Source organism: Pristiophorus japonicus, chromosome 9 (genome assembly GCF_044704955.1).
Source record: "Pristiophorus japonicus isolate sPriJap1 chromosome 9, sPriJap1.hap1, whole genome shotgun sequence".
Taxonomy (NCBI): domain Eukaryota; kingdom Metazoa; phylum Chordata; class Chondrichthyes; family Pristiophoridae; genus Pristiophorus; species Pristiophorus japonicus.
This window is the reverse complement of record NC_091985.1, coordinates 30,341,893-30,355,499: the sequence shown is the minus strand read 5'-3', so window position 1 is coordinate 30,355,499 and position 13,607 is coordinate 30,341,893. Positions and strand designations below refer to the sequence as shown.

Below are 13,607 nucleotides of genomic sequence, written 5' to 3'. Positions count from 1 at the left end.
TGGAAACATAAAATGATCCAAGAGGAGTATTCACAATCATTTCTGTACAAATTTCTAATGGGCGTTGACTTTTCCTAGCCTAGTTCAGAATTTATTATCTGCCAAAAGGCTTTTAGTTTATTCATAAAATACAAGACAGCGGATCAGTGCAAGAACACTGAAAATACCTATCAATCAGTAATTTGGCCTGCAAGAAAGAGTTTCATAATAGATTCAAGTCTGAATTATTAACTTGTTATTGGGGTACATGTCCTGGTTTCTGAGATAACAAGCTCAAAAAATTTTACTTAAAAAAAATATTTAAATAGAAAATTTACAGTTATCTGTTGCTTAAAGATTAGCTACAACAGCCAATGGATTGCAGCACAATAGGTTTTAGCACCCATGTAAAGTGATTTTGGCCCTCATTACTAATACTAGTTGCCGTTTGACCATCCCTCCCCTGTACATAGTTCAGACTTTAGTGCAGCACATCTCAAACAGATGTCAATATCAAAGTAACAAAGAAAAACTTGCATTTCTATACCGCCTTTCTTGACCTCAGGATGTCTCAAAGCACTTTACAGCCAAAGAAGTACTTTTTGAAGTGGAGTCACTGTTGCAATGTAGGAAAGTACTCACAATAAGTAGGTTATCCTATTTAAATAAATACAATAAGCTTTTGCTGCCAGTGATAGTCTTTAGTAGCTGGTTATTTACACTCAGCAACATGCGGTGAAACACAAATTAAGGGTCTAGAGCTCTCTGAGACTGGAGAATGGAAAATATCAAGTACGATTTGAGGGGAGGATGGTATGAAAACAACCTCAACAAATTCTTCCTACACTCTACGAGGTCATTGTTACAAATGAGTGCTGTTGGGACAGAGCTTTTGGTGAGGAGAGTTCATATCAGGAACTGGGACAAAGAGGCCAGCATGAAGGGAGCACTTGTGAATTCAGACAAGACAGTACTGGAGCTTGTTAACTGCCGATGAGCATTCGGCTGAAGAGGACGGCACCCACCCACCCCTCCCGAGGATTTGCTGCGGCCGGAGCCAGGAACACCTGGCAAAATCTGGTTCTCCCAGCTCCTGCAAGTCTGGCAAAAAATTCACTGTGGGGCGGTTGTCACTGGCCACACATGTCAGGAGCACGTGATCCACGCATTACACTAAACGCAGCATACCAGCAGCTCAACCTTTACCCCTACAGCTCCCAGCCAAGGAGTTCTTAATGTGCTCGTTTGAAATTTCTCTCCCATTATTTTAGCAGTGTTGTTTCCCCAATTAATTTTAAATGGGTTACCATATTTGTTTAAATTGGTGGCATAAGGAATTTCAAAGAAGCATATAAGCATCCATAAGCTAGTGTGCCATAGCATGATCCCAGGGACCCAGTACCTATTGCTGTCCTTTCCTCCCTCTCCCTCCAAGACCTTATCACTTATCCGTGTGAGGAATGTCAAAGCTATCGATGAAAATTTTTCCTCTTTCTCCCCGACACTCTGATATGTCCTTACTATACAGTATAAATGCACACGAGGCCCATACTTGAGAGAAGGTCACTCTGTGACCAGTTACCTTTATTACCAAGACCTTCTGTGATCTAGGTGGGTGGAGCTTCCCCTTTTATACCTGAAAGTCTAGGTTAGGAGTGTCTCCCACAAGTTCACCCCCTTGTGGTCAATGTTCTCAAGGTGTACAAGTTAGGTCAGCTTATACATGGGTTACAATGATAGTTGAATACATGACACACTCTTTTTCATAGGTTAAAAGACACACCATTTGCCATGCACATACCTCATATTCCTCAGCACCTCCAAATTCTAGTAATTTGATACCACGTCTTTCAGGCTTCCCTTCTTTAGATTCATTTTCACTGGCAGAGGCAATATCTTTAAGTAACTGTTGCACCCAATTAAATCCTGTAGTGTGCAGTAAAAAAGGTTAATATAACCGGTAACATGCCATCGGTGTAAGCAGATACTTGCTGCAGTAACAGTGTTCTGACCTAGAGCAGGTCCTAGGGCAGGTCCTAACTCAGGTGACACACGCGCATACGCCACACACAAACACAAAGGGCTTGATTCTCGATTCTGCTCATTTCGGGGCGGTAATGGAGGCGCCCAGGAACAGTTTGCGCCTCAGTCAGCAGCTGGGCCCTGAGTGTGGGGCGGAGCACTAAGGGAGGCGTTACACACCTCTCTTGAGGCGCTAGGCCGGCTGAGCAAACAGCCGGAGCGCTGTGAGAGAGGCCTGGGGGAAAGAAAACCGGGGGGGGGGGGGGGAAACACCAAAAACATTCCCAATATATAAGTCACGCCACCACAACATAAATCTAAAAAAAAATTAAAATCACACTGAGGTCGACATTACTTACCTTCCACAAGCGGTCCCAGCAGGGCGCGCTGCGGGGCGCTACTGATCAAGTAAAATCGAGCCGATGTCATAACCAGGGGCGTTACACACCGGCTCGCCTCTTCCGGGCGTTAATGCTCTGCGCCCCGTTGAAACCGGCACCGACTGTCCCGGCGGGGCACTGGAAGCTGGCCGCAACCAAGGGTAAAGTGCCCCACCTACCATTTACGAATTGGGGGAGGCGAGGGCACGGGCAATTATCGGACACAAGTACTCTCGCTGGCCATCGATTCAGTATTCCCAGCCGGCACTCTGGTCTCCCGCTTTCTAGGGCTGTTTGGAGTGGGACTCGAAACGGTTCTGTGACGTCTTCGCAGCCTGACATGCAGAGGATCAGCGAATCCTTCTATGCCAGGCTGTACGAAGTCAAGCCCACAGACCGCACGGCCTCCCAGTCTTTCCTGTCGTCTATTTCGGATGTCTTAGACGACGGCGAGCGAGAGAGTCTGGACCACCCGCTAACTCTGGACGAGCTGACAAAGGCCGTCCGGTTCTTCGAGACGAATAAAACTCCCGGAAGCGATGGCTTACCGGTCGAGTTGTACTCGGCTCTGTGGGACTGGATGGGCCCAGACCTGCTGGAAGTGTACGGAGGTATGCTTCTGGCCGGCAGCATGTCAGAATCGATGAGGAAAGGCATCATCACCCTCATCTACAAGCAGAAGGGGGAGAGGGAGGAAATCAAAAACTGGCGGCCCATTTCGCTGCTCAATGTGGACTACAAGATCCTGTCAAAGGTCATCGCCAACAGGGTCAAGTCTGCTCTTGAGCTGGTGATTCACCCGGACCAGACCTGCGCTGTCCCCGGCAGGAAGATCTCTGATAGCCTCGCGCTACTCAGAGATACGATCGCCTACGTGCGGGACAGGAGGGTGAACACCTGTCTAATCAGCTTAGACCAGGAGAAAGCCTTTGACAGGATATCGCACACGTACCTGATGGACGTGCTCTCCAAAATGGGGTTCGGGGAGGGCATCCGAAATTGGGTCAAAGTGCTCTACACAGACATCAGTAGTGCAGTTCTAATCAACGGGTGGGAAACTCAAAGCTTTCCAATTAGATCTGGAGTCAGGCAAGGCTGTCCTCTGTCGTCTGTCTTGTTTGTGTGTTGTATCGAGCCCTTTGCCGAGTCCATCAGGAAGGACGCGGGCATCAGAGGGGTGACGATCCCAGGCAGCGGAGGCGCCCAGGTCAAAACCTCGCTGTACATGGACGACGTCGCCGTCTTTTGCTCGGACACGCAGTCGGTCCGCAGATTGCTCGCAATCTGCGACCAGTTTGAACTGGCCTCGGGAGCAAAGGTCAACCGCACCAAAAGCGAGGCCATGCTCTTTGGTCACTGGACCGACCGAGCCTCCATTCCCTTCACCGTCAAGCCAGATTTCCTGAAGGTGCTGGGAATATGGTTCGGAGCGGACGGGGCGTGCGCCAAAAACTGGGACGAGCGCATTGCCAAGGTCAGACAGAAACTGTCATTTTGGGAGCAGCGCTCCCTTTCCATCACAGGCAAGAACCTGGTCATCAGGAGCGAGGTGCTCTCGGTGTTGTTGTACGTGGCGCAGGTCTGGCCCATCTCACGCTGCAGCGCCGCGGCAGTCACCCGAGCCGTCTTCCACTTTGTCTGGAGATCCAAAATGGACCGTGTCCGCAGAGACACGATGTACAAATCTCTGGACAGTGGAGGAAAGGACGTTCCGAACGTGGCCCTCATCCTGATGGCCACCTTTGTGTGCGGCTGCATCAAGCTATGCACAGCCCCCCAGTACGCAAACACCAAGTGTCACTACGTGCTGAGGTTCTACCTGTCCCCATTGTTGAGATGGATGGGTCTGGCCACGCTGCCGCGAAACGCCCCCACCAGTTGGACCATGCCTGTCCACCTGTCCTTCGTGGAAAAGTTCTTCAAAAGAAACCCCTTTGACCACAAGGCCATCAAACAGTGGTCAGCACGTAAGGTTCTGGACGCCCTCCGAAAGAAGGAGACGGTGGACCCTGTCGGGTGGTTCCCTGAGCGGACTGTCGAACTTGTTTGGCAGAACGTCTCATCGCCAAAGCTCACACACAAGCACCAAGACGTAGCTTGGTTGGCGGTGAGGGGGGCCCTACCCGTCAGAGTGTTCATGCACAGCCGACGCCTCAGCAGCACGGCTCGGGGGGCGGACGAGACTGTCACCCATCTCCTTCAGGATTGCGCCTTTGCAACGCAGGTCTGGAAAGAGATGCAGTGGTTGCTGTCGAGGTTCATCCTAAGCAGCTCCGTAACACAGGACTCTGTGCTCTACGGGCTGTTCCCAGGGACACACACCGAGACAGACATCACCTGCTGCTGGAGGGCCATCAACTCGGTCAAAGACGCTCTTTGGTCTTGCCGAAACTTGCTGGTCTTCCAGAACAAGGAGATGACCACGTCCGCATGTTGCAGACTGGCGCAATCCAAGATCCAGGAATACGTGCTGAGGGACGCACTGAAAAGGCACGGTGGGGTAGGGCCACAGTCTAAAACCCTTCCGCCACGGAAAACCCGGGGGCAGAAATCAGCACCAAACTCCCTCGGGCTGTATTTGTATTTGTATGTGTAATTTACACTTTGTGTACATAGAGCACCAAACCTGTAAACATCAATGTAGTGCCATGTACAATGTAAGGTGTGTTATGAAATGCAAGTTTTAAAAGAAAAAATGTAAATGTACCAGCACCCATTCCGGGCTCTGTATTGTAACACATGAAATGTAATTTGTGTAAATGTACCACAATGTACCCTGTTTATTGTACTGAATCGCAGTTGAACAGAAAAACGAGAAATGGCTACGAATTAAAAAAAAACTTTCGCTTCTCGGCCTTTTGGCTAAGATCATGCGTAACTGACCTGACCAGCCACCATGACCTCCGGGTGGTTTCTCCCTGGTCAGGAAGGTATATGCTTGCTTTTTTGGAAACAGGAGGTGGGTGGGGTGGCTTGACCCATCCACCTCCACGGAGGTGTGTGGGGTGGCTTGACCCATCCACCTCCATGGCACGAACCTGGTATTGCAGTACTTCCAGGAACGGTGCAGTGGCTCTAGGCCTTTTGGCTAAGAGCATTGGCGCAGAGTGATCCTTGGCATGTGCAAGGTGACCTCTGGCGTTTGTGATTTGACAAAGAATTGGAACAATTGGCTACGAATTTATAAAAAAAAACTTTCGCTTCTCGGCCTTTTGGCTAAGATCATGCGTAACTGACCTGACAGGGGAGTAACCACCATGACCTCCGGGTGGTTCTCCCTGGATCAGGAAGGTATATGCTTGCTTTTTTGGAAACAGGAGGTGGGTGGGGTGGCTTGACCCATCCACCTCCACGGAGGTGTGTGGGGGACCTGACCCATCCACCTCCATGGCACGAACCTGGTATTGCAGTACTTCCAGGAACGGTGCAGTGGCTCTCTAGGCCTTTTGGCTAAGAGTATTGGCGCAGAGTGATCCTTGATGTGTGCAAGGTGACCTCTGGCGTTTGTGATTTGACAAAGAATTGGAATGATTGGCTACGAATTTTTAAAAAAACTTTCGCTTCTCGGCCTTTTGGCTAAGATTATGCGTAACTGACCTGACAGGGGAGTAACCATGACCAGAAAGTGGTTCTCCCTGGATCAGGAAGGTGGTTCTCCTATGCTTTTTGGAAATAGGAGGTGGGTGGGGGGCTTGACCCATCCACCTCCATGGCACGAACCTGGTATTGCAGTACTTCCAGGAACGGTGCTTTGGCTCTCGGCCTTTTGGCTAAGAGCAAAAACATTGGCGCAGAGTGATCCTTGAATGGGCCCAAGGTGACCTTTGGCGTTTATGATATGACAAATTGATCTGACAAAGAATTGGAAAGATTGGCAACGAATAAAACATTTAAAAGAAACTTTGAGGTGGACAACTGGGTGAAGTCATCAGGGCCCAGGTCGCCGGTTAGAGCATAGGCTGGAACTTCGGCGGGGCCCAGGTGCAGCGGACGAGTGGGAAGGTTGTAGCGGAGGTGCAGCAATTGAGGTTACGGGGCCCAGAAGAGCCGAGGGCCCAGGGGCAGCACGGGCCAGCCCACACTGCGATATGTGTGCGCACCAGGTCCATGCAGCAGAGCAGGTCTCCATTTTTCCTGGTTAACCCTTGCCACTGGATAAAGGCCTAGTTCTGTCAAGCCCGTGTGGTGGCTGATGTGCAATGGTCACCAGACGTTAAAAAAATACACGCGCAGGCATCTTCCACCCCTGGAGTTCAGGACTGGAACACCGGGTCATAGAAACATCATAGAAAATAGGTGCAGGAGTAGGCCATTCGGCCCTTCGAGTCTGCACTGCCATTCAATGATATCATGGCTGAATATGCAACTTCAGTACCCCATTCCTGCTTTTTCGCCATACCCCTTGATCCCCCTAGTAGTAAAGACTACATCTAACTCCTTTTTGAATATATTTAGTGAATTGGCCTCAACAACTTCCTGTGGTAGAGAATTCCACAGGTTCACCACTCTCTGGATGAAGAAGTTTCTCCTCATCTCGGTCCTAAATGGCTTACCCCTTATCCTTAGACTGTGACCACTGGTTCTGGACTTCTCCAACATTTGGAACATTCTTCCTGAATCTAACCTGTCTAAACCTGTCAGAATTTTAAACGTTTCCATGAGATCCCCTCTCATTCTTCTGAACTCCAGTGAATACAAGCCCAGTTGATCCAGTCTTTCTTGATGATATGTCAGTCCCGCCATCCTGGGAATCAGTCTGGTGAACCTTCGCTGCACTCCCTCAATAGCAAGAATGTCCTTCCTCAAGTTAGGAGACCAAAACTATACACAATACTCCAGGTGTGGCCTCACCAAGGCCCTGTACAACTGTAGTAACACCTCCCTGCCCCTGTACTCAAAACCCCTCGCTATGAAGGCCAACATGCCATTTGCTTTCTTAACCGCCTGCTGTACCTGCATGCCAACCTTCAATGACTGATGTACCATGACACCCAGTTCTCGTTGCACCTCCTCTTTTCCTAATCTGTCACCATTCAGATAATAGTCTGTCTCTCTGTTTTTACCACCAAAGTGGATAACCTCACATTTATCCATATTATACTTCATCTGCCATGCATTTGCCCACTCACCTAACCTATCCAAGTCACTCTGCAGCCTCATAGCATCCTCCTCGCAACTCACACTGCCACCCAACTTAGTGTCATCCGCAAATCCCCTCATCTAAATCATTAATGTATAATGTAAACAGCTGGGGCCACAGCACAGAATCTTGCGTTCCCCACTAGTCACTGCTTGCCATTCTGAAAAGTACCCATTTACTCCTGCTCTTTGCTTCCTGTCTGACAACCAGTTCTCAATCCACGTCAGCACACTACCCCCAATCCCATGTGCTTTAACTTTGCACATTAATCTCTTGTGTGGGACCTTGTCGAAAGCCTTCTGAAAGTCCAAATACACCACATCAACTGGTTCTCCCTTGTCCACTCTACTGGAAACATCCTCAAAAAATTCCAGAAGATTTGTCAAGCATGATTTCCCTTTCACAAATCCATGCTGACTTGGACCTATCATGTCACCTCTTTCCAAATGCGCTGCTATGACATCCTTAATAATTGATTCCATCATTTTACCCACCATAGATTGGTCAGGCTGACCGATCTATAATTCCCTGTTTTTTCTCTCCTTCCTTTTTTAAAAAGTGGGGTTACATTGACTACCCTCCACTCCATAGGAACTATCCAGAGTCTATGGAATGTTGGAAAATGACTGTCAATGCATCCGTTATTTCCAAGGCCACCTCCTTAAGTACTCTGGGATGCAGACCATCAGGCCCTGGGGATTTATCGGCCTTCAATCCCATCAATTTCCCCAACACAATTTCCCGACTAATAAGGATTTCCCTCAGTTCCTCCTTCTTACTAGACCCTCTACCCCTTTTATATCTGTAAGGTTGTTTTTGTCCTCCTTAGTGAATACCGAACCAAAGTACTTGTTCAATTGGTCTGCCATTTCTTTGTTCCCAGTTATGACTTCCCCTGATTCTGACTGCAGTGGACCTACGTTTGTCTTTACTAACCTTTTTCTCTTTACATGTCTATAGAAGCTTTTGCAGTCCGTTTTAATGTTCCCTGCAAGCTTCCTCTCGTACTCTATTTTCCCTGCCCTGATCAAACCCTTTGTCCTCCTCTGCTGAGTTCTAAATTTCTCCCAGTCCCCGGGTTCATTGCTATTTCTGGCCAATTTGTATGCCACTTCCTTGGCTTTAATACTATCCCTGATTTCCCTTGATAAGCACGGCTGAGCCACCTTCCCTTTTTTATTTTTACGCCAGACAGGGATATACAATTGTTGTAGTTCATCCATGCAGTCTCTAAATGTCTGCCATTGCCCATCCACTGTCAACCCCTTAAGTATCATTCCATTGAAACATCTTTGAACTCATCCCTTCTGATGTGGAAGCGTCATCCTGGTTCGAGGATCGCCTATGAGAGACTTGAGACAACCAGGACCTGGCTGCAACACAGGAAGTGGTTCAACTACTTGACCCTGGCAGTGAAGGTGTCAATTTTAATCATCCTGTTCTTTCTCTGGCTGAAGCCTTGCAACACTACACTTTCTTTGCAACACTGCTAACCTTTCCCCCTTCCTCCTCCTCCTCCTCCTCCATGCCCCCACCTCCAATCACCCCTGCTGCTGCATATGCTTTTCCTCCCAATCACAACGCAACCCTGAACTACAGCTGCTTCCCCTTACAATCAGGCACTCAACATCTGTTCCTGGCCTCAAAATTGGCACAAACATTTGACTGCTATCCAGTTACAAATTGGACTGCACGTCACTATTCTGACAACTGCTTTCGCATTTCACCAGGTCATAGTTGTAATGCTACAGCAGTAACACTACAGCAGCGGGTAGGTCAGAAGGCCTTCTCGTAGGATTGCTCTTGGGCATGGCTAAGGTGGCCATTAACCGGTCCAGGCAGCGGGAGCCGAGGGGGTCGTTCAGCTCGACTGCCTGCCTCTCTTCCACTGATACATTCGAGCCAGGGTGTCCCTGGAGATGTAGCACGCGGTGTCCACCGGTACACTCGTGGCCTTCCGCGAGAGGTGGGCACCGGAGGGATTGGAGTGCATCATCACCCCCGGCAACCAAATTTTAATTTGATGTCAGTTACTGTAAAAGTTTAATTTGAAATTTGTCGGTTCTGGTGCCCTTGCCAAAAGGGGGCATTTGATTTTACGTAATGCTAAAATAATTGTAGTGCTACAGCCATTGACATCCTCTGCAATCTCTGTCTGTGCCAGCTGACTTGGTTTGCCTGGGCCCCCCGTCTGCCATTGGAAGGAAAGAGAGATACTTTCTTGCATGTCACCATCGCCCCTTCATGCTCACAACTTGCTGCTGGGCTCACTGTACATGAAGCTACATCACAAATCTGCACAACCTGTACACGGGCCACCGACTAACTCGCTCCCACTCCTTCTGCAGGACGAGGCAGCAAGCAACACAAGGAAGAGGAACAGAACCGAAGGAGCTCCATCGGCCCTCCGGGTCCTCGCTCCAATGTGTCACATTGCCATGGAGATAACTGGCACAGGGAGGCGGTGTCAGAGATGGCCAGTGCAGCAGGCGGTTTGGCTTTTTCTCTTAACTTTCCTCAAGCAATCACACATACAGACAGCACGGCATTGCACTGCCACTCATCTGCTACAACAACAACTTTATGTAGCACCTTTAAAGTAGTGAATCGTCCCAAGGCATTCCACAGGAGTATTATAAAGATAAAACATTTGACACCAAGCTGCATAAGGAGAAATTAGGGCAGGTGACCAAAAGCTTGGTCAAAGAGGCATGTTTTACGGTGCGTCGTGAAGAAGGAAAGAGAGGTAAAGAGGCGGAGAGGTTTAGGCAGAGAGTTCCAGAGCCAATTACCTAGGCAACAGAAAGCACGGCCACCGATGGTTGAGCAATTATAATCAGGGATGCTCAAGAGGGCAGAATTAGAGGAGCACAGACATCTCGGGGGGGTTGTAGGGCTGGAGGAGATTACAGAGATAGGGAGGGGCGAGGTCATGGAGGGTTTTGAAAATAAGGGTGAGAATTTTGAAATCGAGGCGTTGCTTCACTGGGAGCCAATGTTGGACTTAGTACGAGTTAGGACACGGGCTACCGAGTTTTGGATCACTTCTAGTTTACATAGGGTAGAATGTGGGAGGCCAGCCAGGAGTGTGTTGGAATCGTCTAGTCTAAAGGTAACAAAGGCATGGATGAGAGCTTCAGCAGCAGATGAGCTGAGACAAGGGCGGAGACGGGCAATGTCACGGAGGTGGAAATAGGCGGTCTTAGTTATGCTGCGGATATGTGGTCGACAGCTCATTTCAGGGTCAAATATGTCACCAAGTTTGCGAACAGTCTGGTTCAGTCTCCGACAGAAGTTGGGGAGAGGGATGGAGTCAGTGGCTAGGTACTGCTCAGCCTTCACATGAGGAACGGACTCCTGTCCCTCTCGGACCCAGCAGCCAACCCTCCAAACGATGCATTATCTTTAAAGCACCAGCACGGAATTCAGCAATGTTGGGTGTCATGGAGGTCAATGATGGTCTGTGGTCGGACGTCCTTTATTGGAAAGTGTAAGGACTAGCACTGTGGAACGTTTAAGGCGCTATATAAATATATGCTTTTGTTGTTACGAGAAACGTTGTTCATGATTGTTCTTGCGGAGGGGGGGCGGGGGGGGGAGTAGAATTAGTTTGGCTAAATGCTGATCAATTAGCTACTGCCCAAGTGGTCTGGGTGCAAACTGGAGCACTCCCCGCACCCCCCCCCCCCACTCCGACGGCACTTCTACACCATCATCGGAGTCTTCCTCATGAGGTGACAGAAGATCTTCACACTGTGCTGCCCCCATTGCAGAACAACATTGTTCAGAATGCAGCAGACCAGCACAATCTCTCTCTTTCTCTGGCCTGAACTGGGGAAAGACACCTGACCTGCCCAGGCTGTTGTTTGAGCATGGCGGCTCTGGTGTACTCGTGGCCCAGGTTGTAGTATCCAGGGCTGCGAGAGGTGGGCGCTGGAGGGACTGGAGTGCATCATCACACCCGGCAACCACATTTTAATTTGATTACGTTTGTTTGAAGTTTAATTTGTTTAATTGCCGGTTTTAGTACCCCCCCTTTTTAGCTAGGAGGCACGTGTATAATTTGCCTCTCGGTGCCCTCGGGAAAAAAAAAGAGGGCACTTGTTTGAAAATGTTTGGTGTGGGGGCACGTGATTAATTGATTACAACAGAAAAAGTTGTCGTATCCAGGGTGGGTTCCAGAGAGGGGTCATGATGAACCCAAGATGCTCCCCAGGCAGCCAGAGGCTAAACTTGCTGTGCTGTGACAAAGGGCAGGGCCGGAGAGGCATGTTGTGCAATAAGTTTACACCACTCCAGGAAGGCGAAATAAATCGGGTCTGGACAGGAGATTTAGTCGAGGCTGCCCGCCATAATCTCAAATGAAATCAATATCCAAAATTTAGCAGCAGTAAAGCTGCAGTGTGAGGGGAAAGCACTATAACAAACAGGTATAAAAGCTAAACAGCGATAAGAACTGTAACAGTTAGTAACAGAATGACACAAAACCAAAGCAAAACACTGCGGATGCTGGAATCTGGAATAAAAACAGAAAATGCTGGAAATACTCAACAGGTCAGGCAGCATTTGTGGAGAGAGAAACATAGTTAACGTTTCGGGTCAATGACCCTTCGTCATATCGTAATAGAATGAAGCAAGGGAACTGCAGGAAAAAAATTGTGAAAGTGAAACAAATAGGAAATTCCATCAGCATCTAAAAATATGAAATATATCACTATTCGGAGAAAGATACTCTTCAGAAAGGACTGGGACTTAAACGGATTGCACTTTTTTGACAGCAACTTAAATAGTTCGAGACAAAATGAGCTCGACCTGATTTTAATCATTTAAAATGCAGAGAGAGAGAGAGAGAAACACAAAGCAGCACACAGGCGAGCTGGGCATCTCACCGCACTTGGGGTAAGAGGAGACCACCATGTCCTCGGGACGCGCCTGGAAAGCTGTGAGTTCTCGCAGGGTCTGTGCCGAGCTCAGCACGGTGGGGTAGAGCAGCCCGTTATAGCGGAACAGCATCTCCTCCGGCGACAGCTTGCTCGCCCTCTCCAGCAGCTGCTCCACCCGCGACCAGAAGCTGTTGGCATCGCCGGCCGCTCCAGCCTTCGCCGTCTCGCCTTCCTCGCTCGCCATCACCACCCGACAGTTTTGACAGAACCAGTATAGCTGCTGAGAGCCGCCTCCCCTTTTTATATCTGGTGGAGCGAAGGAAGGGTTGTGAACTTGACTCAACTCTGATGCAGCCGGGAGGGCGCGGCATGCCTTAGCTCGCACGCTCGGTGGAGACGACAAACAAAACTCCTTCACGGTTCAAGGACTTGATTGATTGCTGTTTTCCACTGATTGGAACTGTTCAGCATCGAGTCTACTAAGTCCTTTCTGTTAAGCTTCAAAGCCTCCTTGATAAAATGCAACATCCCCACCACACCTGAGAGTCCCTGGCCAAAGACCGCCCTAAGTGGAGGAAGTGCATCCGGGAGGGCGCTGAGCACCTCGAGTCTCATCGGCGAGAGCATGCAGAAATCAAGCGCAGGCAGCGGAAAGAGCGTGCGGCAAATCTGTCCCACCCTCCCTTACCCTCAACAACTATCTGTCCCACCTGTGACAGAGACTGTAATTCCCGTATTGGACTGTCCAGTCACCTAAGAACTCACTTTTAGTCTTCCTCCATTTCGAGGGAGTGCCTATGAAAATGATGATGATGCTGTTAAGCTTCAACACTAAGTTACAAAGTATTTACAACACAGAAACAGGCTGTTTGTGCTCCCACGAGTCTCCTCCAACCCTATTTCATCTAACTCCATTGACATATCCTTCTATTCCTTTCTCCCTCAGCTGTGAGCTGGACTGATAGTTGAATGCTGCAGCTACTGAGCGGGTGCGGTTTGGGTTGGTTCGTACGTGAGTGCGTACTTATCCAGCTTCCCCTGAAAGGCATCAATGCAACTCACCTCAATTACTCCTTATGGTAGCGAGTTCCACTTTCTAACCACTGTCTGGGCAAAGAAATTTAAACTGGATTGCCTATTGGATTTATTGTCACTATCTTATATTCATGGACCCTGGTTCTGATCTCACCCACAATCTTCTCC

The 13,607-nt window shown here is 49.0% G+C and overlaps 1 protein-coding gene and 3 pseudogenes across 1 annotated transcript in view; 3 read left to right on the top strand and 1 right to left on the bottom strand.

The window, feature by feature from the left end:
• sult6b1 (sulfotransferase family, cytosolic, 6b, member 1) overlaps positions 1–12,720 on the bottom strand; it is a 64,265-nt gene extending 51,545 nt beyond the window's left edge. Inside the window, exons 1-2 of the mRNA XM_070889240.1 lie at positions 12,411–12,720; positions 1,781–1,905 (exon numbers count right to left, since the gene is read on the bottom strand). Of these exons, the coding sequence (XP_070745341.1) occupies positions 1,781–1,905; positions 12,411–12,648 (363 nt within the window). The 5' untranslated portion in view covers positions 12,649–12,720. The remainder of the gene's footprint in view (positions 1–1,780; positions 1,906–12,410) is intronic.
• Positions 5,224–5,456, top strand: LOC139274273 (U2 spliceosomal RNA; annotated as a pseudogene).
• LOC139274316 (U2 spliceosomal RNA) lies at positions 5,578–5,816 on the top strand (annotated as a pseudogene).
• Positions 5,938–6,138, top strand: LOC139274262 (U2 spliceosomal RNA; annotated as a pseudogene).
• Positions 12,721–13,607: the final 887 nt, after the last annotated feature.